Raw genomic sequence first — 25,979 nt, 5'->3', positions numbered from 1 at the left:
AACATCAATGCAATCGATTCCGCTCTCGCTTTTCTTCCGTCACACCACTTAGGTCTTGACATCAGGCTCAACACGTCCGATAAACTCCTGCAGCTTGAGCAACTCCACGCTCATCTTGACATTCTCCTTCAGGTACTCCTGAGCGTCCAATCCATATGTCTTGGGGTCCGACTCGTGCCTCTCAATGTACAAGCGAATGGTTGCGCCCGAAGATCCAGTACCCGAAAGTCTGACGACAATTCGGCTACCATCATCAAACTTGACGTAGATGCCCTGGTTCTTGCTGACGGAACCATCAAGGTCGGTGTAGCTGAAGTCGTCCGCTTCGATAACCTTGCGCCCGGCAACAGTCGATCCAACAAATGAATCGCGCTTGGTGGTGATGAGCTCTTGCATGTGTGCGACCATCTTGTTGGCACCCTCAGACTCAACACCCTCGTAATCGTAACGAGTGAAGAATGTGCGGCCGTAGATGTTCCAGAAGTCGTGCTGGATGCTCTTGATTGATGGAGTCTCGCCCTTCTCCTGACCCACACCAGCGATGATGTTCAGCCATGCGACAACGGCCCAGAGACCATCCTTTTCGCGAATGTGGTTGGATCCAGTACCGAACGACTCCTCACCGCAAATGTTCATCTTGTTGGAGTCGAAGAGACCGCAGAAGAACTTCCAGCCGGTGGGGACCTCGTAGCTCTCAAGACCCTTTTTCTTGGCTACGAGATCAACAGCACCGGACGTAGGCATGGAGCGAGCAAGACCGTAGACACCCTGCTTCTTGAAGTATGGAATCAGCTCGGCGTAGTGAGCGATGATTGCAAGTGAGTCTCCAGGGGAGACGAAAGAGTTGGCGCCGTAGATCATGTTGCGGTCACCGTCACCGTCAGAGGCAGCACCGAAGTGAATGCCCTCGCGGTCAACACGCTCGACCAGCGAGTGTGCGTATACGAGATTGGGGTCGGGGTGATGACCACCAAAGTCCGGCTTTGGCACACAGTTTTGTGTGCTACCGGCAAGTCCTAGCTCTTTCTCGAAAATGTCCACACCGTAGTTGCCAGTCACACCGCTCAGGCCGTCGAAAAGAACCTTGAAGTCTGGGTGCTGCTTGAGGAAGCTCTTGATCAAGTCAAAGTCGAAGATATCCTTGAGCATTGCAACGTAATCGGTAGTGCTGTGGACAATCTCGACTTCGAGTGGGCCGTATGTCTTGGTGCCAATGGTGGAGAGGTCGACGTCGGGGATGTCGGCGATCTTGTAAGAAGTGAGAGTCTTGGAAGTCTCGTAGATTTTGTTGGTAACGCTTTCTGGTGCGGGAGCTCCGTTGGCGAGGTTGTACTTGATGCCAAAGTCCTCGGTAGGACCACCTGGGTTGTGGGAAGCAGTGAGCAGAATACCACCCGTAGCCTTCTTGATGCGAATCAAGTGTGATGCTGCTGGTGTAGACATGATGCCATCTTGGCCGATCAAGAGCTTCTTCACGCCATATGCTGCACCAATCTTTGCAATGAGCTGCGTGACTTCGGGGTTGTAATAACGGCCATCACCGCCAATGACCAGATATGAGTCCTTGACGCCTTCGGGGATGGAGAGCAGGATCGAGGCGACGAAGTTCTCGCTGTAGTTGGGCTGCTGGAAGACCTTGACCTTCTTACGGAGGCCAGATCTGAGAGAAGTCTGTCAGTGAGTGCTGTCATACGGGGGATGTATGGCGGTAGAGACTCACGTTCCAGGCTTCTGATCGGTGAATGGCTTCACTTCGACCGTGCGTACGCTCATCTTTACTGTGATGTGTTTGGATATGAGGGAGAGTCGGTTTGTTGTGTGAGTTGATTGAGGAATGGTGAAGGAGGATTGAATGCTTTCAATGGCAGTGAGACGGGAGGGCAAGTTTTGTTTTGGGAAGCGTTGATCAGCCAATTCACCCCACTCCCCACCTTCCCTCTGAACCCTGGAAGTGACATCGTGGTGGGGCGCTCAACAACGTGTACGTCCGTCACTCGCCCATCCGCCAATGAGCTTGCATGTTCTGCCGCGAAACGGTGTGGCGAGCTGTATGCAAATGCCCCGAGTGGCTTACAGTGCCTCACTTCTTGCCAGCATGAACATGGAGGGAAGAATGCGTGAAGATTGTGAGGACAGTAGCATCTCTGTTTGGTGGGACATGATCCCTGCTCTTGGAATCCGCTCCGACTCCTCAAACGGGCCGGAGAGGGAGATGCGGGCGTTGAAACTTGACAGTCCAGATTGAATGGAGCTYGCGAGATACGTTGATCTCAGCAGCTGCAGGGAGAAAATTTGCGCCTCATGGGTGGGATTTGCCTCCGTCCTCTCAACCACGACGTTGCCCATGGCTTTGAGGAGCTTCCGGCCTTGGAGAGACATGTTCGAGAAGGATAAGTCATCATCGGTGAACCACTAACAGGGTTTCATTCATGCGTCCGACAGCATCTTTCCTGGCAGAACCATGCGGCATAGTCATCTGGACTACATCGTTCAATTCCATGCCTCATCACTGATCCAAGCAAGCAAAATTGCCAACCCAAACTCCATGCTCCGCGCTTCATGATACTCACAACCCAACCCAATCTTCCTCAAGCAGCAATATCAAAACTGGTTCCGCATCCGCAACTGCTCTTCGCGCCCGGAATCCCCGTAACCTTGAACTGACTCCCAATCAACTCCATCGTATAGTCCACACTACTTCCCTTCAACAACTCCAATGAAGGCTCATCCATCACAACCTTGGCCCGATATCCCACTTCATTAYCCTTCTGCACTACCTCCTCATTCTCAAACACGGTATCCTCCTCCGCATCAGCTTCGCTGACATTCGTCAAACTCATGAGATATTGGAAGCCGTGACATCCTCCTGATTCTACAGATACACGGAGCGCGAGATCCGGATTGGCGTCTTTGGAGGCTATTGCTGTGAGGCGGTGGGCGGCTCGAGGAGTGATTGAGATGAGCATTTCAGCGCCAGAGTCATCTTTGCGCGGAYTGGTGATAGCTTTGACAAATCTGGGTGAAGTCGTGGAGAGATGTCGTCGTTGTATGCGAGGCGGTAGGTCGCGACGTGCTGCTGAAGGCAAACGCCATGCGGGAGCGAGAAAGTCCAGATGGAGTGGCGTTGGGGTGTTGTGCAAGTTGCGCGCTTGAGAGAAAATGATTGCGCTGGACGGACGCGATGTTCGTAGGGTCCGTAGACATGTCCGCGAGATCGTAGGAGCGGCCATGATGGTGTTGTTGTTGTTGTGGAGGCAAGTGATCTGATCATCATGTTTCCTTGATCTCGCTGGCGGATCTCGGTTGGTTGGTCATCATCTCGAGCCGATTGCCGGACCAAACTTCTGGCCGTTGGACATGGAACCTTTCCATTGTTCCTCACATCACTCACAACCTTGAACACGACCGCACCTTTGCTACTATGCAATGTGTCTCCGCATGATGAGATGGGCGGATTCTCACATCTCAAGGAAATGTCACGTCACGCATTGAATCCTGCCTGGTTTTCTCATTTCAGTCCAACCACCATGCATTCGTCCTTTCACTCTATCGCTTTTCTCAGAACATCCTTTCCGTCTCCATTTCTAGCCCGATTGCTCTCATGCTGTTCCATCTCCCTGTCTGCGGCCAAGTCTGAGGATCTGTACGAGTATACGAGCGGAAAGTGGCTGTAGGTCGTCCTACGAAGTCATATCAGCCTCAAAGGCTCGACTGATTCTGGAACTGATTCTGGCAGCTGGAACGATGCCTTCAGACATGCTGAACGCAGACGGACTTTCAATCCTGCCGGCTTGAAGGAACTTGCCGCTGCGGCGGTAGATCGGCCCTCGCAAGACGTTACACGTTTCGAAAAGCTGGCCGAGGGTGGTTTCGATCGCACATTTCTCGTGTCCATGCGCGATGGTTTCCAACTGGTTGCACGTATCCCATATTCAATTACGGAGCCTCAGAATCTTCTCATCGCAAGCGAAGTGGCTACGATGGACTATCTTCGCGCTCGTGATATTCCTGTGCCTAAAGTCTATGGCTACTCGACAGATGCGGAAAATCTTGCAGGAACTGAATACATTATCATGGAGGCTATGCGTGGAAAGAATCTGGGAGACCTTTGGTACCAGCTTGGTGAGAAGGCTAGAATCGCGGTGGTCGAGAGGCTCGTAGAGCTTGAGTCACGATTGTTCTCTCTGGACTTTCCCGCCAGTGGAAGCCTTTTCCACACGAGTGATCTAGGATCTCAATGGGATCAGGTACCGATCCCATTGGAGGATTCTAAATGTACAGACACTTTCAGTATTGGGCCTGATCTAACCTTGAGTATGTGGTACGGCAGACGACAGGACCTGGATGTATCTCGGGGACCTTGTAAGTGATCATTGGTGGCGTGTCGTTGGATTCACTATTCGCGACTGAGCTCACAACGTCCAGATAGGGATGTGCAAGAGATGCTGGCCGCTGGAGCTCGCAAGGAAATCACCTACCTCGAGAAACACGGACGTCCACTTCATCCGCTGCAACGCCTTCGTCGAGAATGTTTCGACTTTCAACGACAATCTCACTCCGAACATGCAGACCTGTTGAGGGACTATCTACTGACAGTCGAGAGCATCGCACCGCGAAACGATCCAGCAATCACGCAGCCCAAGCTAAGGCACCCGGATCTTCAGCCAAACAACATATTCGTTTCGGATAATCTGGAGATTACGGGACTGATCGACTGGCAGCATTCCACTATACTTCCACTTTTCCTACAAGGCGGTATACCTGGTAGTCTCCAGAACTATGGTGACGAAGTGTCAGAGTCGCTGGAAATGCCCATCTTGCCGGACGAATTCGACGACCTTGATGAGAACTCGCAAATGAGAGAAGTCGAACTTCTCCGAAAGCGACAGCTTCACTACCACTACGTCCAGAATACCATGAACTCAGGCTCTCCCCACAGTAAAGTCCTGACTGATCCACTATGCGTCTTACGCCGGAAGCTTTTGTCGCGCGCAGGTCAACCCTGGGAAGGCGATAATGTAACATTAAAGGCCGATCTCATTGAATTTGCAAAGGCATGGCCCTTATTCGCTCCTTCTCAACCTGGAACTTCAGTTTCGGACTGCCCCATCAGATACACAGAGGCAGAACAACAAGAATGCGCTGATCTAGAGACTGCACTGGAAGAAGCCGATTCTCAATTCAGAACTTGCTTGAATTTGGTTGGAGCGGGACCTGAAGGTTGGGTGCCTTTGGAAATTTATGACGAAGCACAGGCACGCGCCGAGCAGTTATTGATAGACACGCTCGAACATGCGGAGTCTGATGGGGAAAGGGAAGAAATTCGAGAACATTGGATCTTTGCTGATTTTGATGAGACTGAGTATTACTAGATCCTTTAAACTGGACCGAATATCTCTGTACAATATAAGAAAAGTGATGGAATATCGCTGTACTAGCTGGCTGGCTGTATGCCGGGTCTATGTACCATGCTGGACGAAAACATTTGCGCGCCCGATTTTTGTCGAAAAAATAATCAAGGCTCCGCTGCTGTTTAATGACTGGACGATGGCAATGCTTTTGATCGAATCACAATGGACGCCATCGTTGTCTTGATAGTGGATGTGCTCTAAAAGGGTCTGGTGGTTGGCGCGGCCAAGGTGGTCTCGAAAGGCCTGGTGGTTGGATCGACTAAGGTTCTTCGCGTGGTATAAAAGGGCCTGGTGGTTGGTGAAGCCAAGGTGGTTAAAGTGGTTTCGAAAGGTCTCGTAGTTGGATCGACCAAAGTTCTTCGCGTGGTATCGAAGGGCCTAGTGGTCGGATCGACTAGTGTTCTGCGCGTAGTATCAAAAGGCCTCGTGGTTGGATCGACTAGGGTTCTTCGCGTGGTATCGAAGGGCCTCGTGGTTGGATCGACCAGGGTTCTTCGTGTGGTATCGAAGGGCCTCGTGGTCGGATCGACTAGGGTTCTTCTCGTTGTCTCGAAAGGCCTGGTTGTTGGCGAAGCCAAGGTGGTCAGGGTAGTATCGAATGGCCTTGTCGTTGGATCGACCAAGGTTCTTCGCGTCGTCTCGAAAGGCCTCGTGATCGGTGAAGCTAAGGTGGTCAAAGTGGTCTCGAACGGCCTGGTAGTTGGCTCGGCCAATGTAGCATATGTAACCGTCGAGAGAGTCTCTGCCGAGACGAGTGCTGCAGTTGCAACGAGGGCGAGGAAGGAGTACTGCATATTGAAATTTGTGTCTGAGGATGTTTGAAAGTTGCTTTTAATCAAGTATTGTTGTCGATGGAAAATGAGTCTGAAGGCGTGGATACAACTTCTTTCGAACACGCAGAATGTCTGCTTTTTATCTTTCACTCTTATGAAGTCTCTCTTTCATCATGTTTATTCTCGGCATCTCAGGCGTCCTGTACTACCCCATTAGGCAATCCCACGTTGTTGATCAAAATAGAAGCCGAATGCTGATCCCTCTGGAAGGCCTAACTTAAAGAGATCTTCCACCGTCATCAGGATCGCCCTATGTAGAGGCGTCCTTCGCAAAGATTGTCCTTTAGGGATAGCGCCGACTCCTAAGTAACCTAACTCATATAACCAATCCAAGCCTACTTAACCGCGGTATCCACTGCAGAGACCATTCTCACAAGTGTTGTACGCACAGTCCGCGTCCTTGGAGCATTTCGCATTGAAGTTTCCGCACTGCTTAATAGTATCCTTCGTCTGGCCATAGCAGGTCGAATCTCCCACACACTGCTCATCCAGAACGCAAGTCTCGCCCAATTGATAGGAATGAGGAGCGAGGAACCCATTACAGAGTCCCGCCTGACATGTATTGTACGCACAATCCGCATCGCTTGTACATTCCGCGTTGAAATTTCCACAGCTGGGAATGGTGTCTTTGGTCTGGCCGTAGCAGGTGGAATTTCCTTTACACTGCTCATCGGAGGCGCAAGTTTCACCCAGTGCGATGGAATGGGGAGCAATGTAACCGCTGCAAAGTCCGTTGTCGCAGGAGTTGTATGCGCAGTCTGCATTTGACTTGCAGCCTGCGTTGAAGTTTCCACACACGGGAATCGTATCTTTGGTCTGGCCGTAGCATTCGGAATTGCCAAAGCACTCGGCGTCAGTGGTGCATTCCTTTCCCAAGGGGATGGAGTTGTTGGGCGCAGCTGCAGAGACTAGGACTGCCGTTGTGGCGAGAGCGAAGATTGAGAAGCGCATGTTGTTGAAAGTGGTCGTGCTGATATGTGGTGTCTGATGGCTGGTGGAGGTGTGGGATATGGATGTCTGGTTGATTATGGAGTTGATAAATTCTTCACAGCGGAATTGAGAGTGCTTTGGAAGCAGAAGGGGATTACAGCTCGGTCTATATACACTCATCCAAGTTTAAATGTAGCAGTATACGGGTCGGCATCGTACCAGGAGATCTCGTGTCCGACATGGAAATAGCATTGACAGGGATGCTCTGGCCATGAAATTACATCCATCGACGTCAGTGCTCTCACCACGTTTTGCATGGAACATGGATTTCGTACGCGTCCCTTTGATAGGTTTATTTCATGTTGAAAGCAGTTTCAGATCAGGTTACATCGATCCGCCTTCATAGTACGAGGACGTACCTAACCGACTCTATGCTATCAGACAACCAGACCGATTAGTACCACGTCAAACGAGAATGTGACAACCAACTCCCCAACGCTCTCGCTAACTCAAAACATTCCTGTCGTTCCTCCTAAGCCAACCGCGCAACTTAACCCTCACTCTTCTTATCCCCCTTGCTTGGACTCGTAACTGAAAACTCAGCCGACCACAGACTCTCCCATCCATTGCCCGTTTTGGCTTTCGCAGGTGAAGTCTTCATCGGACTTTGTGGTCTTGTTGAACTTGAAGTACCCGCTGCGGGGTCCAAATGTCGCTGAAGTGAGCGGACAGATTTGGAGGGTGATCTGGATCGCGGGCGAGGTTGTTCGCTGATCGTCTGTGTATTGTGTCAGAAAATGTTGTGATTGGGAAGCGTTCCAGGGTTGCATGAACAGGATCGAGTGTGGGCGCTTCTTCGCTTCGCTCGACTCGCTCTCATGGTCCCCAGAGCAGATCTTGTCGCACCTGTTCATGCGGTTGCTGCGATGGCTGCGATGGCTGCGGACTCGGAACAGGAGGCGGACCCATTGAGCCCTCTCCAATCCCCAAGCCAGACACCGGAGCAGGGAGTGGTCTCAGTGGAGCAATCTGTCCACCACCACTAGCTTGACTTCCACTGCGTCCCCTACCACCAACAGGCTCAACAACAGGACTCTTCCCTCCTCTCTTACTGGTAGAACTGGACCGACGACTGTCCAAGCTCTTGTTAAGATGCTTGGAGGCATCATCGCTCTTGTTAGATCTCTTGATCCGGATACTCCCTTTGGCGTCGACATTCGCCGTGCTGACTGTGCTCTTTCCAAGACCTGGGGTCGTAGGTGCAGCGCCTGCGGTTCGTTCTTCCACTGCATGGACCATCCACCAGGTCAAGCCGTCTGAGAGATCGAAGGGGTTGTCATCTTCGGCAGTTATGGAACTGTTCATGGCCTCTGTGCTGCCATGGAGTGATGCCCTGCGTTGCGCGCTGAGATCGACAACCTTTTGCTCTACCTTGGAGATCCTCGCGACGATGAAGTCTCGCGTTCCCAAGCGCATTCCATCGCGTTCCGCAAGGAAGTAATGAGGACAGTTGATGTTGAACGCAGCCSAGGCCCCACCCTTGATTTGTCCTCCACGAGTTGGTAGGAAGAGCGCTAGGTCGCCTTCTTTGAAGTCGCGAACGGCAATTTTGGAATGCGCTTCGTTTCTCAGCTTCATGGCGCGGTCTTTGTAGGCGTCAGCACGCTTGGTGGACTCCTTTGACTCCTTGCTGTACTTCTTCGCGGTATACTCAAAGTCCTTGACCCTCTTCGTGACGGCTTCGGAGAAGGCATCGAGGTCGAAACGGGAGACATAGCTCAGGAATGCTTCGAATGAGCTTGCCTCGTCTTCGAGAGTCTGGGCATCGGCCCAGTGCAGGAGGCGAAGATCGGCAGGAGCCTGAGAGTCTGCCTCAGCAGCTGAAGACTTCCTTGTATGAGGCGGCGACACGATTGAACCCATCCGGCTTGAGTCGAGAATGGTGGTGCTGGCGGCCAATCTAGAAGCACGCTCGATGACCATGGTGTCGTTTTGATATGACACAACCAGGCCTAGTCGCTCGAGCAAACGATTGAGACGCAAATTTTGCAAGTACAGCCTCTGCGATATCTCCTTTGCACGCTCAGCACGCTTCTCCAATCTCTCAGAAGTCGTTGTAGCGGTGGCAATCTGTTGCTCGTGCTTCTTCGTCACCCGCATGAGCTCAATGTCAAGACTGTTGACGTGTGACTTTGCTTCTGCCAATTCGGAACTGAGCTTACCAGCCCGCTCTTCCTGATCGGTCGCACGTTGTCGCAAGACTTCAGACCCAGTCTCACCTTCGGCAAACTTGCTACGCAGCGAACGGAGCTGCTCCTGTTCTTGGGCGAGTTGTTCTTCCAGAGACTTGGCTTTGGCCTCCTCGGTGGCAAGCTTCTCCTTGGCTTGACGAACTTGATCTTCAGACTCGGATTGTCTCGCGGTAAGGGCCGCAAGTTCTGCCTTTTGCCGCTCGTTGCTAGACCACAAGGACTCATTCTCTGACTTGGCAAAGGCCACAGCTTCTTCCAGATCCTTCGCATGAGCGGCAGACTTTCGCGTGAGTTCCTCGAGTGTTGTTGCGAGCCCAATGAGACCGTTCGGAGACTCGCCGTTTGGAGAGAGATGCCTATGAGCTGCGGCGAGTGATTGGAGCTGCTCGGCTTCTCCCTCCTGCCTTTGAGCGATCTCAATGCGAAGCTTTGACAGCTCTTCCTCTGCACTGGCTCTCGCAGTCTCAGCCTGATTGAATTTCCACTCGAGTGAGTTGCGAGCATCGTGCTCGGTTGCAGCTCTTGCGGCATGGCCAGCCGCATCTTCTTTCAACCTCACAATCTCATCGTCGATGTTCTCGCGCGTATCCGCGATGCGTTCAATCTCATTCTCGGCCTCCTCCAGCTTGTACTTGATCTCACGCAACTCCTTCTCAAGTGCTCGCCTCTCATCAGCAAATTCTCGCTGCTGCGCCTCCATGTTTTCCATCAGATCCTTCTTAATGGAAATCGCATCCTCTACTTGCTTCTGTTGTTCTGCATCGGAGCTCTTTCTGACGTGCGCTTCTTCCTTGTGGGTCCGTAGTTCAGCTTCAAGATCTACTATTCGCTTGGCAAGCTTCTTCTCCTCCAGACCTGGCTGAGCTGTAGAGCCCCTCCGCTGATGGCTCAATGAATTGCGCCTGGAGGCGTCATCAGAGAAATGATGCCCCGCGCCCATTGGAGGTGTCGAGATTCGTCCAGAAAAAGTGCCTTCGCTTGTGGGGGTGAAGACGTCTCCCACACTCGCTCTGCTTATTTGACTCTGCCGATGAAGCAAGTCCTCAAGCTTACGCACACGACTCTTCTGCGCTCTTATCTCCTCCTCTAAGCGTGCATTCACCTCGCGAAGGCCTTTTGCTTGTTCATCACCACGGAGGAGAAGAGACGTGTCGCCAAATGCTGCATCGTGCATGCTACCGTTTTTGAAAGCCTTTGCGTGCTTGATCTGCTTCCTTGTAGGTCTGTCCAGATCTGCAATAGCCTGGCCAATCTCTTCCGTCACAGGTGATGCTCCGTATACCTTCAGCAACGTCGCATGGTAATCGTTCAGCTCCTCTCGGCTGACGACAGGCCAGCTTCCACCTTCATTGCGGAGGCTGAGCTCGATACCGAGAACACGGCTTTGTAGCGCGTCAGATCCCACGACGTCTTCTACATTACGAGCCCACTTTTTCCGACGCCTGTCTTCTTCGTCCTGGTATGTCGCGACCTCTTCTTGGAGGGTAGAAGAATCTCGCTTCATCTTGGCCACCCACTCGCGTCTTCTTACGGATTCTACCAGAAGATGCCCGTACACGATAGGCAGTCGTGATACGATGCCCATCATCTGGAACGACTGTTGTTGGTCTTCGGGTAGATCGAGATGTTCGATGTCCTGATATAGCTTGGCAAGTCGGATTTCTACCTCCGATAGCGTGCGCATGTGCTGCCAGGATAATTGGAGAGAAGCGGCTCGTTGATCGCGGGATCTTTGAGTTATTTCGTTCATCTCTCTACAGTAGTCGAGAAGATTGGGTAGGAAGGTGCGGGTGTGAAGATGTGCCGTTTTGGAAGCTTGCGATAGGTTTTGTGCCGTCTTTGGAAGATTTTGAACATGGCTCAGGTCGGACGCCATCTTCGTGACCACCAGTTCGATCTCATGGACAAGCTGCGAGGGATCTAAACCGCTTGAATCCACAGAGTTGTTACCAATTTGCTCTACAGCCTGTTGAAGCTCGTTGCTGCTTTCGGTACATCCGTCGAGCTCCTCGCGGACCTTGTGTATCCTAGCAGAGACATCATCGACGAGAAATTGTGCAGAAGATGCAGCCTGTCTGACCGCCGCGATATCAACAAAGCCCTGTAATGATACGAGCTGCTGTTGGGAGTTGCGTCTTGACCCTGGTGTGGTTGTGGTCGTTGTCGGCTGAATGAAGCGTGTGAATTCTGCCCGCGCAGGAATACGGCGCAGGCTGTCCAAGTTCTCCTCCCACCTCTCAGCATGGGTTGCCTGCTCTTGTACCAGTTCATTCTTCCACACGCTGCTTTGGACGTACCTCCTTTCTCCGATCTTGATGTGTTGTTGCATGCTGATCACGGCCACTCCCAAGCTTCGCTCAATAACCGCCTGCTCAGTTTGGTACTTCTCGGCCAGCTTCGCACGTTCAGTACATCCTTCCAACAAGGCCGCAGCCCATGCCGTCCTCAGTTTGAACAGCGTGAGCCATGCCTGGAAGTCGTTTTGGTTGGTAAGGGTATCAGGTGCCGCGCCAGGGTCGAAGTCTTCGCAGTCCTCGTCACCGTCATTATCACTGGTTTGCGAACTCGATGTTGGTACTGCCAGCCAGTCTGAGTCATAGACAAAGAGTTCATTCTCTGTCAACAGTGTCTGAGTCCGAACGGGTCTGCCGGATGTCGTCAAAAAGATCTGACTGCGCAGTGGGATTCCCGTCTGCGAGTGWATCGAGGCGCGCACAGCATCAAGGGTGCTGATCACGCTGGGGTCGAGGGAGAGGCGGCGACCGTTGTGCCCGAAGTAGACGGATATCGACATGAATTTGGAGATCCGCGCCAGCAACTGCCCGTCGTGCTGGCGCGACACAAGATTAAAAGCGTTGAAAGCAGGATATCTGTTGCAAGAAGTTCTGATGAGGAAGAAAATGGTCAGTAGGGAAGCGACAAGGTAGGAAGTGCGGCGATGTGTGAAGGTAAAGTTGATGTTTCGAGGACGTTGGCGTCACACGTGCCCTGCCTGCCTCGATAGCTTGCTCGGCGCGATAGCCGGGTAGATCCCGAGATACGGAGACGCGGATCCCTGCAGTACGTACCTACGCAAATCCCGTTGGCGGTTCGGTTGTCGTTCRGCTTGCTTGCTTCTTCAGACTTTCGTTCTCTAATGTTGTACGGCGGCAAAAGCGTATGATTGATGTTCTTTGGACAAGGAGTGCCCCATCCGATGAATCTTCATGTACCTTGCATCAGCCACACGACTGACCCGGCAGTCACTTGTTTGGTATCCTGACAGCTTGGGTCCTGACAGCTTCAAGCGGTCACGCTCTCCGATGATCCAGCCATGAGCCGCCGCTCCAAACACTGGTCACACCCCCCGCTCAGGAAAGTCCGCGAAACCTGCTATACATGGCGCGTGAGGATTGGTCTCTGTGTACAGTGCCTGCACTGGTGTTTGTTTGGTCTGCGTCAGCCGATCTTCCCCAGGTGATCCATGGAAGAACGAACACATGAACGTCTTTGGAGTCAGATCGACAGTTCCTGGAGAGCTTGGGCCTGAGTCGCCATGTGTCTGTCCCGGTTTCATAACCGCCGCGTTGCCCCGGATGCGCTACTTGTGCTCAGCTGGATTGCCTCGGGCCATGTCCAACTCATGGTCGCAGAGGCCGTGTCCATCACCATCGTTGTCAATTCCGTGCATTCGAATACACGGCCCATGGCGACTAGCCTGCGTCGCGCCTACTTCCACAAACCTCAGCTCGACTATCGAGCAAAGCTAAGTATGAAATACGATTGCMAAAGTTGACTAATGGCTGAACGATCTGAAAGAGCAGCACAGACTACCTAGATGTGAGACACTCTCGTCTGCCTCTCGACTTGCTGAAGGCAATTTCAATCAGCAAGTATCTTAATCGTTATTCAAACGACACGGCCACCACAGATCTGTTCGGCATGGAGGTCCAGATGACCGTGCCGCTTTACGCTCGAAAGTCTTATTGCTCTCGTTCATTTGTGTAAAAGATAGATAATGCCCGCATATTCTAGGGCACAAGGAAAACTTGAAGGTTTGTAGAAATTCCAGACGGAGCCACCTCCTTCAAAGTTCCGGGTTGCATCACGCTGATCGAATTGGACTCCACCTCATCCACCAAATCACTCGCGACATCGGCATCGACTCTTCAACTTGCATTTGCGAGCACTTGATTCCAGTCGATCTCCGATGAGGATGGAAGGGAGTGAACATCCGCCAGCAGAAAATGTGGCTAAACCACGCTTTGAGTATGGATCCCGCAAGGATCCACTCTGGATCTCAAAGCAACTGCCACGCTGCACGATCGGATTCCCATCGGAAGAAAGACAAAGTTAACGTCATGCAATGGTGAGGATAGCGACGGCAGTATGAATGCGAGTGGCGCTGACACAAGATGCTGGCCTTCGAAACCGAGGAACATGAACATTTGCCCGTGAGCAACCTCCATTTCCATATTTCCAATCCAGAGAAATGTGCCACAGAGATACAGTCTACAGAGACATTGATGACCCGGAGCTGACGCCGTGTAAAGGCCCACAGCGAGCACTAACGCCGAATCCCAGTTCATGAGCGAATCGTGACGCTCACTTTTTGCGGGACCGGCATCGAATGATGCATAGAATTCCGGGATCTTGCTCGCTGCGGCTTCTCGGCGGACTGCATGCGATATCATTACTGCATGGTGACACTTAATCTTAATGCGTTAGATCTTCTTGGCAGGTACATCACCCGTCTTGCATCGAGACGATGGGCCCCGAGCCAATGGCATCGTCGTTTCGCGCGATCGAGTGAGCCGGGTGATTCTCTTTCTGAAATCTCGCCACGCGAGCCCCGAGTACAGCGGCGACACGTTTTTTGTGGTTTCGCCACAGACCATCGGTGGTGTTGCTGCGAGGTCATGAGCTAGTTACTCGGATGCGCAATCCATGACGAAAGCCATACGTTGTGCGTCCATGTGCGGCCAGCTGCGCAAGGTGTATATATTTCCTTTGTCGTCTTCACCCTCTTAATCGGGTAGACTTGTTCCCTCGAGTCCATCACATCCTGCTTTTCCAATCGCAAGATGTACGCCAAGTCTGTGTTCGCATCAAGTGTGCTTGCTGGCATTGCTGCCGCAGCACCAGCACCAAGTGGTGTGTATCGTACTATCCCGATGCAGCATTGAACACCAGCTAATGTTACTTCAGCTCCGGCCTATGCTCCTGCAGCATCTTACTCTGGGATACCGGGTTATCTCAACGCTGATGCGCCTTATGCTAGCGAGGAGCCAACTCCCATCACCTTCATCCCTACAAGCTTCGGATTGGACTCCCAAATCTCAGCCATTGCTACTGCGGCACCGACTGGCACAGAATCGGGTGCCGCTGGTACTCAACGAAGCTCTCTGCCCACTGGACACACATCTCACGGACCTTTCGAAGGTTCAGCTACCACTACCGGAGCTGTTTCCACCACAGTGCTCGCCGCCAGCGTTGGAACTCTTCCACCAAACCCAACAGCTACATACTACAACACCAATGGCCTGCTCCAAGAGCCTCAACCGGCCCCGTACACCCCTGCAGGTGGACTTGGCACCAACGGCTCCCTTCCTCGATACATGGTCGAAAGTGACTTTGACTACGAATCCATCCAGCTTGGTCTGTACCAGGAGTGGATTGAGCTGGACACATTCAACAACGCCATCGCCACTTTCTCTGAGGAGGACTTTTTGGCAGCTGGTCTGACCAAGGAGGACATGTCTCTGATTCAATTCATGGCACAGCAAGAGCAAGGACACGCCACTCTTTTGTCAAACATGCTTGGCGAGACTGCTGCTCCGCAATGCACATACAATTACCCGTACTCCAATGTTCGGGAGTTTGTTGACTTTAACCAGATCTTGACTCGCTTCGGTGAGTCTGGTGTTTGGGGCTTCATCAACCACCTTGACTCCCGCGAGGTCGGTCAGCTTCTCGCCCAGTCAATCGCTACCGAGGCTCGCCAGGAGATGATTTTCCGCCAAATGTCAGGTCTTCACCCTATGCCAGTGTGGTTTGAGGCTGGAATCCCACAATCGTGGGCCTGGACCTTCTTGGCTCCATACATCAGCTCCTGCCCAGAGGGAACCACCCGTCTCGCATGGCAAAACTTCCCTGCGTTGCACGTAGTCAACCAGGCCAACATCAACCGCGTCTCCCCCAACGACACCGGGGACTATGAGCGTGTCGACAACCGCACTTCCAGCCCAGCTACTATTCCTGACCAGGAAGACAGCTGCATCAACGTCAACACCACAGGCTATAGCTGCGGCCCTGCCATCGCCCGCAACCGCTCCGAGCCTTTGTCTTTCCCCGGCAAGCAGATTCGTCTTTCCTGGGAGGTTCCCGGTCAGGCCGTTGGACCCAACAACAGCTACATCACAGCCACTTCTGCTGGAGCTCCCACTTGGGTTGCTTGGGCTAACCAGCTGAACCTCACATACACTCCTTTGACGGTTACGGGCGCGAACGAGGGTTTCACGTACCAGCCTGCTGGACAAGTTTATGAGAATGGGCAGGGGATCGTCAACGATACCATGTTCATTGCTTTGACTGATTCGGATATGTTCTTGACGCCGTTCAACTTGTCGATGATCAATCCGCACGTGGTTGCCCTTGGTATTTACCAAGCTGGTTGAAGAATTTGATTCGGTGTGGAGGAGATATTTGTAATGGGAGGATGTATAGAAGAACGAGTTTACCTTACTAGTAGTAATTCTTGTATGAGCAAATGAATGTATATCATCCCATAGTCATGTCACGCTCTCGTCAATGTTTGAAAATATGTCTCTTATCATCCCAGATGATTTATAGACCACGCATTGGAACCCTATACCTCCTTTCTCGGCGCGATCAATAGGGTAAGGGTTGGGGTAGTGCGATTACGCTTCTGAAGGCACCAACACTCATGAGCCGTTGCTAAGTACTGGTCACTTATATTCAAGTTTRGAGATATGGCGGAGGATATATTGCGGTCGCTGTTACATCCATTCGTAGGGACTCATTCCCTCGCCCACTTTCTCTGCAGTGCGGATCTGGAATGGACGCAGTGACAGCCAGGCAGTGAATCTCAAGTGTTTTTCGTGCTCTCACTTGGCGAATTTGATAGGTGGAAGAGAATCAAGTAGTCGGCAGTGGAGCAGAAAGTGTGTAGGAATGCGTTGGTGGTGGGTGGGAGTAGATCAGTCCATATGTGGTTGTGGGGTGAGGGTAAGTAATGCTCGGAATTCTTGCAACATGGCGTGCAGGATCAAGTTGAGCTTGAGATTGAGGATGCCTCGGGATTTGTGTTTGTTTTTGAAAAGGGAGGAGTGACGGAGGCTGGAGAGATGTGAATGTGAAGCGCCCACATTTCGCTTTGACGGCTTCGACGGTCTTGGAAAAATATATCTGCTGTTTGAAGACTGGGAGCATCGCGGTTCGTGAGGGTCGTTCTGTTGATGGTTTTGCTTCGGGACTTCTAGGTAAAGGTAAAGCTTCCTGACGCCTGAGTATTCGGTAAGAGTTTGTGTTTGATGCTGGATATGAAGGCGAGGTGAGGTCGGATATATGAGCTTGTGCAATATGGCAGCAAGTTTGGAAACTTTCCATGTTTCCTTTTCCTTCTTCCTTCCCGTACGTTTGGGCTGAATGTGAGAATGGAAGAAGATGGTGTTGAAACGGTACTTGACGATCACGTGATGAGTATCCCGAGCGATAGCTTTCCGGCTTACATGTGGGTTAAGAGCATTATGCCAGAGTGAACAGGGCGTTCCAAAGCTGTACAAGAGCATAGCAGTAGCAACATGAAATCTCTCACCTCTCACCTCTCACCACAGACATCCGCTTTTTTTGGTACAAAGGAAAGCCATACGCGTTCCCTCTCCTCAAACTCTGGTATTCACACTGGCTATGTTACACCTCCCCCTCGGGTCATCTCTCATTTTGCCCATCTAGTGCTTTGCGGAAGTCTCCTCCTCAGCCTCCTCAACCCACCAGTCCTCCACAGGAGCAGCAGCACCTTCAGCAGCCTGTCCCTCAACCTCGGGAACTTGCTGCTCGTAGGCCTGCAAATCGTTCTGCAAATCGGCCTCTTCGGGGGAGACGGGGGTCTTTGGGATGGAGAATTTGTGGACTTGGCCCTCGGAGTCGTTGGCCTTGATGGCAGGCGCTTTGTAGGCTTTCAATTCTTTGAGGTACATGTCTTGCACAAGGTCGGCTGTTCACATGGCATTAGCGAATGGTGGTCGGAAGCACGTCTGCGGGATCCTCACCCTGGCGCACGGCGGTGGGCGCGATAAAAGTGCGGCGGGCGACGGCGCTGGTTGGGCGGACAGCCGCTCGGGCGAGGGATTGGCGCTGGAGAGGGTCAGTGGGGGTGGGAATCGCGGAGACGGCGACATTGTGTCCTCACCGAAGCCCGGAGTGTCTGGCCAAACATGATGTGAAGTGTGTGGAGAGGAATGGTTTGGGAGTGTCAATCTCAGTCTCAACCGCCAAATCGTGAGGTTGAAGCTGGAGAAGCAAGAGCGGAGCATTGCCGAAGGTCTCAGGCACCAAGGCCAACATATTTCCGACGCTCGGCTGCGAGCCCGGGGATTCATCATCAGCCTCTTCACTTGCGCTTCCACTCGCTTCCACCTCATCTACCACCTTCACTCCACCATCACCGCCGCTCAGACATCTCCTCCGTCTCCGCCACCCACACACGCACCGTCACCGTCACAATCGAATCATCGAGACATCGCCATCGACCACTCCGTTGCTGGCCAACTGATTCCGAGCGCGCGCTCTGCACTGGCCATCTTTCTTGTCTTTCACATTCCACACTTTACTGGAAAGTCGAGGACGCCTTTACTGGTTTGAACAAACGGCCACCTTCACCGCGCTCCGTGACACGACACCTCCCCTCCCCTCCGACATCACCTCTCACTCTCATCTCCACCAGCCAATCTCCCGGAGACGTGAGTGTGAGTTGTCACCCTCCCCCACCCTTGCTTGTCTTKCCTGTCTTGTCTGTCTTGCCGGTCTTGTACTGCTGTTTGCGGCCGAGACGACGCGGCGGCTTTGTGTGGCGCAAACAAAGAGCGGCAGCGACGACAAGTACCAGCGCATGTGCCAGCACGACGCTCTAGCTTGCTCTCCTCTCACGTTTGCTTGCGTCGCTGACTCTGATCACTTAGTTGCGATCTCAGTCACTTGACACGGAAATTCACCCCATTGTGACAATTTCCACTGTATTGTGGAATTTGTGCACGTGCCGCGCGAGGAGGATCTAGAAGAACTTCTTCCAACACCTCGCAACCGCCACCACGTACTCCCCACTCTTCATCCGCTCGTTCGCAAAAGAATTCAAACTCCACAAGTCCGCCAAAGGCATCCGCAAACGCGCCCACTCACGCTTTGTCGAGATCCACACGCGCCCGACTCCGCCGCGCAAGCCGCTCGCCGTTATGGCACAAGTCCTCTCCCCAGGCGCCGTCCCCGACGAGCTCCTCCCCCCCAAGGAAGAAGAATGGCAGCAGAACCTGAACGTGCGCATGATCTGCCGTGACTGTCAAGATGACCCACCCAACCTTCGCGAAGACCACGCCAGTGGTGACCTCATCTGCGGTGACTGCGGTCTCGTTCTCGAGCAACGCTCCATTGACACCAGCTCCGAATGGCGCACATTCTCCAACGATGATCAGGGCAGTGACGACCCTAGCCGTGTCGGTGACGGACCCAATGCACTCCTCAACGGCGCTCAGCTGAACACGGGCATCGCCTTTGGTGACGGCAACATGCGCAGCAAGGAACTGCACCGCGCGCAGAACAAGACTTCACACGATAAGAGCAACAAGAACTTGCTCCAGGCTTACAAGCAGATTGGCGCGCTGTGTGATGGCTGGCAGCTCCCCAACGCCGTCTCCGACAMGGCCAAGCATCTCTTCAAGGACGCCGAGGAGAGTCGCCTCTTCAAGGGCAAGTCGACCGAAGTTATGATCGCCGGTGCAGTCTTCCTCGCTTGTCGTCGCAACAACGTTCCCCGCTCGTTCCGCGAAGTCATGGACTTGACGAAAGTCAGCAAGAAGGAAATTGGCAAGACCTTCAAGCTCCTCGAGGCCTTTCTCATGCAGAAGAGCAAGGAGAAGAATGCTCAAGGCGGCGTGTCCACTGTTGCGGGAGGTAAGTCGTGCTCTCGTCACTCTCATTTCATTCTCTTTCCATCAATGCTAAACGTGAGTGACCAAAGGTATCCTCGTCGCAAACGACACGTACAAGGGCAGCGCCACGGCCGACCCTGCAGATCTCTGTCAGCGTTACTGCAGCATGTTGAACATGGACCAGCGCTCCACCAACGTGGCCATTGCCATCGCTACCAACATGACCAAGGTTGGCGCACTCGCAGGTCGCTCTCCTCTCTCCTCCGCCGCGGCCTGCATTTACATGGCCAGCCATCTCATGAATGACGCCAAGTCCGCAAAGGAGATCCAATCCGTGGCGAAGGTTAGCGACAGCACGATTCGGCATGCCTACAAGCTCCTGTACGGCGAGCGCGACAAGCTCATCGACGCGGACGTCATTCGCCGCGGTGCGGACCCCGAGCGTCTTCCCAAGCCCGCCTAGAAGAAGGGCGAGGGTCCGGATGTTGCTGAGGGTGTTGTACCTCCCTGCGAGACGGAGCAAGTTGTGACGATGTCTGCTGGGGAGAAGTTCTTGGTGGAGCAGATGAAGAATGCCGAGGTCCTGGGGGTTAAGCTACAGGCCAGGCCTGGCAAGCAGTCGAGATTGTCTAAGCGATGATTATCGAATGAGTCCACTGGCGTTTGGGGTGATTCCCTCGCCGTGACCACTTTCAGTCATTCCGGAAGGATCGACAAACATGGTCGATGACATTCGACCGATAGACGTTACATCATCAGTCTGTCTTTACGAGGCTTTGCATGCGACATGCTCTTTTACAGAGCTTTACCAATGGGAGTTTAACGACCCCAACAAAACAAACCCGAAAACCAAAAACCAAAAACATTATCGGCGTGGTGGGAAAAGTTCATGGGCTCTCTTTCGTTTGTTCTGGATGCTTTTCATGCTGCTTGCTATGGGAGCAAAGTATGGTGAGGAATTGTTTTGCTTCTTTAACGATACCCAACCAAACCAGATTGAGAGTTTCTTATTGCCGAGGATGGCATTGCATTCACCGAGAGTAATGCGAGAGGGAGAAGGGGAAAAATTGAAAAGATGAGATAGGTCAGATAGACATTCAATGATGTGCTGTTCCTATCGAGTATGCTAGAGATGGTGCTGTTGTGCTTGTGAATTCGTCACGTGTCGATTGAGTACCAGAAGGAACATCTGTCGCTGCATACCTACCTATGATCTCATTGACCAGCTGTACCCTGTGTCGCCGCGTGAGTTTGCATGCCTGTCCGCCGCTCAGTTGCATGCAGTCGGTTGATGATGAATGTTAGTTTGGTTCATCACCATGGTGGCAAGACACGGAAGTGCGGATATTTTTATCGTTCGGCGTTCAACGATGACCAACGAGTCTGCCCTAATGCAGGGAGGCAATAATGCAGAGATGCCTAATGCTCCCACCTACGAAGTACAACAGCATGAAGTGAAGTCGCGACATCCCTCCCTTCCGGTGCTTACAGAGCTTACTTTACCTGAACTTACCTCACATCCCTTGAGCAGATAAAAAGCTTACCTACACCTCCGACATACCTCAGCCCGCCAAGTCCAATGCAACGGCTGCAAAAGCTTCGATTGTTTTCTTATTTCTCCGTTGCCGCCCGCTCATTTCTCACCAGTTCTCCCAAAGTACTTTTGCACGTTTCGTCCCGAAAGGTGTCTTTTAACGTGGGCCATGAATCGGCACGGTTTCACGGTCTGCGTCACAAAGCTGTCTGCCACGTCACACACCCTACCAACCATCCTCCTCGTGTCATTGTTCTATCATTATACCTCAACTCACGGCACCAGCCCCTCGGAGACCCCTTTCGGCGTGCAGAAGCGAGTCGCGACTCGCAAGTCAAGCCGGAGCCGCGACGACTTTTTCCACTGGCGAGTGGCGCCAAAAGCCCTACCGTAGTTAGTTCCAAAGCGGGGCTCGGCTCGTGGCCAACCGCTGAGCATGGCTCCATGACCAGTCAACAGCCCGTATCGCCTGGCCGATGCGTTGAGCTTGCGGCGCCTGCTTGTGGCAAGCGTTGCGAAGCGTCGCGAAGTTCAGGCGAATGAACAGCTGCCGACGTTCTTGTCTTCAGGAACGGGTTTCTAATCTCAGGGCTCGGTGGTGATTTTTCCTAAAAAGCAGCTAGGACGATGGCGCACAATGTCTCAAAACGCTTTCGCTTGAACTCAAATTGCTAGAGAAGGAGATTGGGAGGCTTTTTCACTGCCTTCAAGTCATTGTTCTGCTGTTCTACAACACGGTAATATGAGGAATCTGTGAGACTGCACGGCAAGAGAGAGGTGCACTCCCCAATTGATATCAAATCAAATAACTCCAGTGCGCACAACGAYACGAGATGCCGTCTTTGGCGTGCAGACTGCTAATTCACTGTGCAGATACGCGGCCGAATATCCGTACTAAAGTTTGATCTGCGGCACATAGTGGCATCTAGGCGCGGGCTGATCAACAAATACGAGCCACAAGTGGGCCCCTTCAAGCGTGCTAGAGTTATTACTTGTCCAGGATCCTTGTCCAAAGGGAACTCTGTTCTTCTACCTCTTGTCGCGCAAGCCTTCTTGCTTCTTCTTCAGAACATCAACATCTCGGCGTCTTCTCGCCAAACACCACATTCATTATGAAGTTCCTCAGCATTGTTACTTTTTTTGTTTCTTCCATCGMCGCGCTTCCCACTACCAACAACTTATCGGAACGCCAGTCCAGCATTGTTGTCGTATCTGGTCCAGGAGGAAATGTCTTGCCGAGATATGAGGTCCGACAGCTCAAGGACAAGTTCTACAACCAATGGGTTCTTTTCATTCTAGGTATGTTGGAGAGATGCACCATCATCCACCACATCTAACATCGACCAGCGGTGGCACAGATGCACACCACATCCCAGTCCAGCCCAGTTGGATATTACGGCATTGCCAATGTTCATGGCGTCCCTCGAGATGATTACAACGGCGTCCGACAATGCAGCAGCTGTGGCGGCACCGACGGATATGGAACYCACAACAGTGTTCTTTTCCCTCCATGGCACCGTGTCTACATTGCTCTCTTCGAACAGGAGATGATCAAGGTTGCCAAGTCCATTGCCAACTCATACCCTGCATCGAACAGACAGACAATGGTCAACGCTGCCAACCAATTACGTATGCCTTACTGGGACTGGGCTGCTGCCCCAGGAAACGGCAGGCCCGTTTTCCCATTGATGATTTCCGACGTGAGCGTCACAGTTCCCGGCCCTAACGGACAGAAGACCTTTACCAACCCTCTGTTCCGCCACGACTTCCAGGATCCTAGTGGATTGTACTACGGCAACCCTCCATTCACCAAGTGGAAGAGAACCTACCGCTGGCCCAACAACCTCAGCGACAACCCCACCAGCCAGAATGACAAGGTTGCAAACACCTACCAGAACAACCGACAGAACTTGGCGGATCAGATGTACTCCCTCTTCACGCSTTGCAACGACTACCTGCACTTCTCCAACGACATGGCAGGATCTAGCAGCACATCATGCTCCACCAGTTYGGAGAACATTCACAACACCGTCCACTCCATGGCTGGAGGCCCTGACAACACTGTTGCAGGCCACATGACCTTTATCCCAATTTCTTCTTACGACCCTCTCTTCTGGCTCCACCACACCAACATCGACCGCTACTTCGCCATGTGGCAGCGCCTGCACAGCGGTTACGTTACCAACCAGGTTCAGCCCACCGCCACCTGGACCATCGCTCAGGGTTCCACCCAAGGAATCGACTCCCCATTGACTCCCTTCTACAAGGACACCTCCGGAAACTTCTGGACCGCCCGTCAAGTCCAGGATTGGACCGTCTTCAAGTACACCTACCCCGAATTCTCCAACTCGGACGGTTCCTCCGCCTCCATCTCTCGCTATGTCAACAACCTCTACGGCCCCAACGCCAACGCCGTCGCCGGCTCCTCCAAGCGCGACGCATCTCCTCAACTCGGCGGTCTCGGCAAACTCCTCCAGATCGGAAACCCGTTGGTTGCCAACAACGGTTCTGTATACGAGTACACCGCCAACATCAAGACTCCCCGCTACTACTTTGGCAGCTCCTACACCATCTTCATCTTCAACGGCGCTCCCGCATCCGAGGATCCTCTGAACTGGTACTTTGACGAGAACCTCATCGGACCCATGGGTGTCGCCGCCGGCGTCGGTGGTCAAGACGCACAGAGCATGAGCATGCACCCAACCGATCTCATCATCTCCGGCTCCGTCCCTCTGACCCGCACTCTGCAAAAGATGGTCGGAAACGCAGGCATGCTCACCGGTCTCGCACAGGCGCTCGTGGTGCCTTATCTGAGCAAGAACCTACAGTGGAGAATTCTGGCGAACGGACAGAGCGTGGACCCCGCTACCGTTCCGGGCTTCTCGGTTACAGTCGCGAGTTCCACGGCCAGTCAGCCCCAGAGTGATGATGAGCTGCCCACGTTCTCCGACTTTGTGAATTTGTTGGATGTTACGCAGGGTAAGGCTGGAGGTGGCAATGCCTCGACTCTGGAGATGAACTTTAGCTTGTCGTTTTAAGATTATGACGAGGAGAAGTGAAGGAATGCACATCTTGTATATATGATGAAAGTACATACCTTCGTTAATTTTTTTTGATGCCATGAAAAATACACATTTCATCGCATATGCCTCTCTCCCTCCCTCTCCGGAACCCATATCCTTCTCTACCTCTCTCTCCAGAACCCAGGATCTCTCGAACTCGCACAACATCCAATCCCCGAAAGTTCTCGCAAAATATGCAACCCTACCCCAACCCTAACCCGAGAACTATTCACCCATATGAAAGTGACCCATAACGAGGCAAACGCTACCAGTGCTCCATCCCTCTTCAACATCACCTTCCTCAAATGATTTTTTTTGCTTCAAGAAGTGTGTGCAGCTGGAGAGCTATAATAGATAGAGTTATGCATGTAACAAAGTCAAATATGACTCTCGCCGAGTAATTAAAGGTTTCTCGAGCTTTTGAATAGGAGGTAGAGGGTGTACTGTACTCACATGGAAGTCTTGGATGAGATTTCTTGGCTCTTGTCATTGAAAGTGAAGGTTTCTTGTCATAACTGCCTTGCCCTTTTTCCATTTAAGACATTGATTCATTCTAAGATATCACAGCATCTCACAATAACCAAATCTATAATCCGCTTCTTGGCTATTTCCCAGACATCTTTCCTGCTCGGGGACGAGAGGGAGAACTATACCCTCAGAAATGATCGTATGGGTAGACTACACATACCACATCACAATCTACACTTCGGCCAGCAGATTCCACACATCTCTTGCTTGGAAAGGACATGATTACTCATGTGGCGACAACAACCGCCCTTTCGAAGTGACCATGTCGCGGAGGCATTCCTAGCCTCCCGTCCAATAGGGAGACTATGATGATGAAGCTTTCTATGAGGGAATGCTGGTTGTGGTTGTCGGGTGAATTCGACTTGGGGATGGGATATTTTGCGGTTTGGTTGTCGGTATTGATTCGATTCGGTTCGATACGGAGGTGATTCTAGTTGGGCTGGGGATGCTGGGGGTTGTTGTATGGGACTGGTGAGGAGATGATGACGAAGTTGGGCAGGGATCGTGAATGGGCTGAAGTTATGATTGTAGCTGGAGGGGATGTGGAGTTTGAGGATGTAGGAGGAATTTGAGGAGAGATAGTGAAGCTGCGATATGTAGGGTCATTGTCGACTGCTTCTTCTTCCTCCCCTGATGTTGTATTTGAGTCATTCCGAATGACACGAGACACAGCTTCCTCTTTCAGGTGATTGTCATGTTTGGCACCCTCGTCTGCGTTGGACATATCGTCCAAAGGAGCTGCCGTAGCATCCATGCATGGTATAAGATTGAAAGGAGAAGCATGTCTTCTTGATCGATGTGGAAATTTATGCATGAAAGAAATGATGAACTGCCGGCAGTCGTTTCATCAACCCGAACTCACACTTTCATCCAGAAAAACACCAGATTCGGCCTGTACATCAAGAGGAGCATGCCCCACTTCAACATCTCACATGTTTCATACCTCTTGTTCAGTTCCCCCTTTCGGATAATGCACGTGCTTTTGATTGAGGAGAGCGGAGAGTTGCAAAGAAAAAAAGGTTCGACTTAATTTGCCGAGGTAGATCCCGAGAACAGCTCATCCGGCTCCTGCAGGCCCTCGGAACTCTCTTCCATCATTGTCACAAGACAACAAACACCCTTCTGCCGACTGGTCAGAACATTGTTATAGGCGAGCATTTCTCCTCCCCAAACTGTGAGTTGATCTTTCGCATATCCCCGGACAACAACATCCCTTTGACGGCGGCAAGGAAGGGAGACGATAACCTTTGCCACGCCGTCATAAGGTTTATCGAACTGCTTAGTGCA

At 52.2% G+C, this 25,979-nt stretch overlaps 11 protein-coding genes; 5 read left to right on the top strand and 6 right to left on the bottom strand.

The window, feature by feature from the left end:
* Nucleotides 1–48: 48 nt before the first annotated feature.
* Nucleotides 49–1,773, bottom strand: RCC_01580 (probable Phosphoglucomutase; the record flags this gene model as incomplete). XM_023766874.1 has 2 exons in its annotated part: nucleotides 49–1,660; nucleotides 1,721–1,773. 2 exons carry the CDS (start codon nucleotides 1,771–1,773, stop codon nucleotides 49–51), a joined length of 1,665 nt encoding a protein of 554 aa, XP_023622642.1.
* An 815-nt stretch (nucleotides 1,774–2,588) lies between these two features.
* Nucleotides 2,589–3,230, bottom strand: RCC_01579 (related to iron transport protein; the record flags this gene model as incomplete). The annotated part of the gene is made up of 1 exon (XM_023766873.1): nucleotides 2,589–3,230. One exon carries the CDS (start codon nucleotides 3,228–3,230, stop codon nucleotides 2,589–2,591), a length of 642 nt encoding a protein of 213 aa, XP_023622641.1.
* A 297-nt stretch (nucleotides 3,231–3,527) lies between these two features.
* Nucleotides 3,528–5,372, top strand: RCC_01578 (uncharacterized protein; the record flags this gene model as incomplete). XM_023766872.1 has 3 exons in its annotated part: nucleotides 3,528–3,670; nucleotides 3,737–4,362; nucleotides 4,426–5,372. 3 exons carry the CDS (start codon nucleotides 3,528–3,530, stop codon nucleotides 5,370–5,372), a joined length of 1,716 nt encoding a protein of 571 aa, XP_023622640.1.
* Nucleotides 5,373–5,608: 236 nt separating this feature from the next.
* On the bottom strand, nucleotides 5,609–6,205 carry RCC_01577 (uncharacterized protein; the record flags this gene model as incomplete). The annotated part of the gene is made up of 1 exon (XM_023766871.1): nucleotides 5,609–6,205. One exon carries the CDS (start codon nucleotides 6,203–6,205, stop codon nucleotides 5,609–5,611), a length of 597 nt encoding a protein of 198 aa, XP_023622639.1.
* A 378-nt stretch (nucleotides 6,206–6,583) lies between these two features.
* RCC_01576 (uncharacterized protein) lies at nucleotides 6,584–7,195 on the bottom strand (the record flags this gene model as incomplete). The annotated part of the gene is made up of 1 exon (XM_023766870.1): nucleotides 6,584–7,195. One exon carries the CDS (start codon nucleotides 7,193–7,195, stop codon nucleotides 6,584–6,586), a length of 612 nt encoding a protein of 203 aa, XP_023622638.1.
* Nucleotides 7,196–7,724: 529 nt separating this feature from the next.
* Nucleotides 7,725–12,220, bottom strand: RCC_01575 (uncharacterized protein; the record flags this gene model as incomplete). XM_023766869.1 has 2 exons in its annotated part: nucleotides 7,725–7,952; nucleotides 8,081–12,220. The coding sequence occupies 2 exons, from the start codon at nucleotides 12,218–12,220 to the stop codon at nucleotides 7,725–7,727; spliced, it is 4,368 nt and encodes a 1,455-aa protein (XP_023622637.1).
* Nucleotides 12,221–12,961: 741 nt separating this feature from the next.
* On the top strand, nucleotides 12,962–13,307 carry RCC_01574 (uncharacterized protein; the record flags this gene model as incomplete). XM_023766868.1 has 2 exons in its annotated part: nucleotides 12,962–13,175; nucleotides 13,225–13,307. The coding sequence occupies 2 exons, from the start codon at nucleotides 12,962–12,964 to the stop codon at nucleotides 13,305–13,307; spliced, it is 297 nt and encodes a 98-aa protein (XP_023622636.1).
* A 1,182-nt stretch (nucleotides 13,308–14,489) lies between these two features.
* Nucleotides 14,490–16,082, top strand: RCC_01573 (related to stress response protein (Rds1); the record flags this gene model as incomplete). XM_023766867.1 has 2 exons in its annotated part: nucleotides 14,490–14,559; nucleotides 14,614–16,082. 2 exons carry the CDS (start codon nucleotides 14,490–14,492, stop codon nucleotides 16,080–16,082), a joined length of 1,539 nt encoding a protein of 512 aa, XP_023622635.1.
* Nucleotides 16,083–17,375: 1,293 nt separating this feature from the next.
* RCC_01572 (related to F1F0-ATPase complex, subunit h) lies at nucleotides 17,376–17,863 on the bottom strand (the record flags this gene model as incomplete). XM_023766866.1 has 3 exons in its annotated part: nucleotides 17,376–17,641; nucleotides 17,697–17,781; nucleotides 17,837–17,863. The coding sequence occupies 3 exons, from the start codon at nucleotides 17,861–17,863 to the stop codon at nucleotides 17,376–17,378; spliced, it is 378 nt and encodes a 125-aa protein (XP_023622634.1).
* Nucleotides 17,864–18,875: 1,012 nt separating this feature from the next.
* Nucleotides 18,876–20,031, top strand: RCC_01571 (related to transcription initiation factor IIB; the record flags this gene model as incomplete). XM_023766865.1 has 2 exons in its annotated part: nucleotides 18,876–19,590; nucleotides 19,658–20,031. The coding sequence occupies 2 exons, from the start codon at nucleotides 18,876–18,878 to the stop codon at nucleotides 20,029–20,031; spliced, it is 1,089 nt and encodes a 362-aa protein (XP_023622633.1).
* A 2,183-nt stretch (nucleotides 20,032–22,214) lies between these two features.
* On the top strand, nucleotides 22,215–24,140 carry RCC_01570 (uncharacterized protein; the record flags this gene model as incomplete). XM_023766864.1 has 2 exons in its annotated part: nucleotides 22,215–22,401; nucleotides 22,450–24,140. 2 exons carry the CDS (start codon nucleotides 22,215–22,217, stop codon nucleotides 24,138–24,140), a joined length of 1,878 nt encoding a protein of 625 aa, XP_023622632.1.
* Between the last annotated feature and the right edge of the window lie 1,839 nt (nucleotides 24,141–25,979).

The sequence above is a fragment of the Ramularia collo-cygni genome (genome assembly GCF_900074925.1).
Source record: "Ramularia collo-cygni strain URUG2 genome assembly, contig: RCC_scaffold02, whole genome shotgun sequence".
Taxonomy (NCBI): Eukaryota; Fungi; Ascomycota; class Dothideomycetes; order Mycosphaerellales; family Mycosphaerellaceae; genus Ramularia; species Ramularia collo-cygni.
The sequence above is the reverse complement of the archived record's forward strand: the minus strand, read 5'-3'. Positions and strand labels throughout refer to the sequence as shown.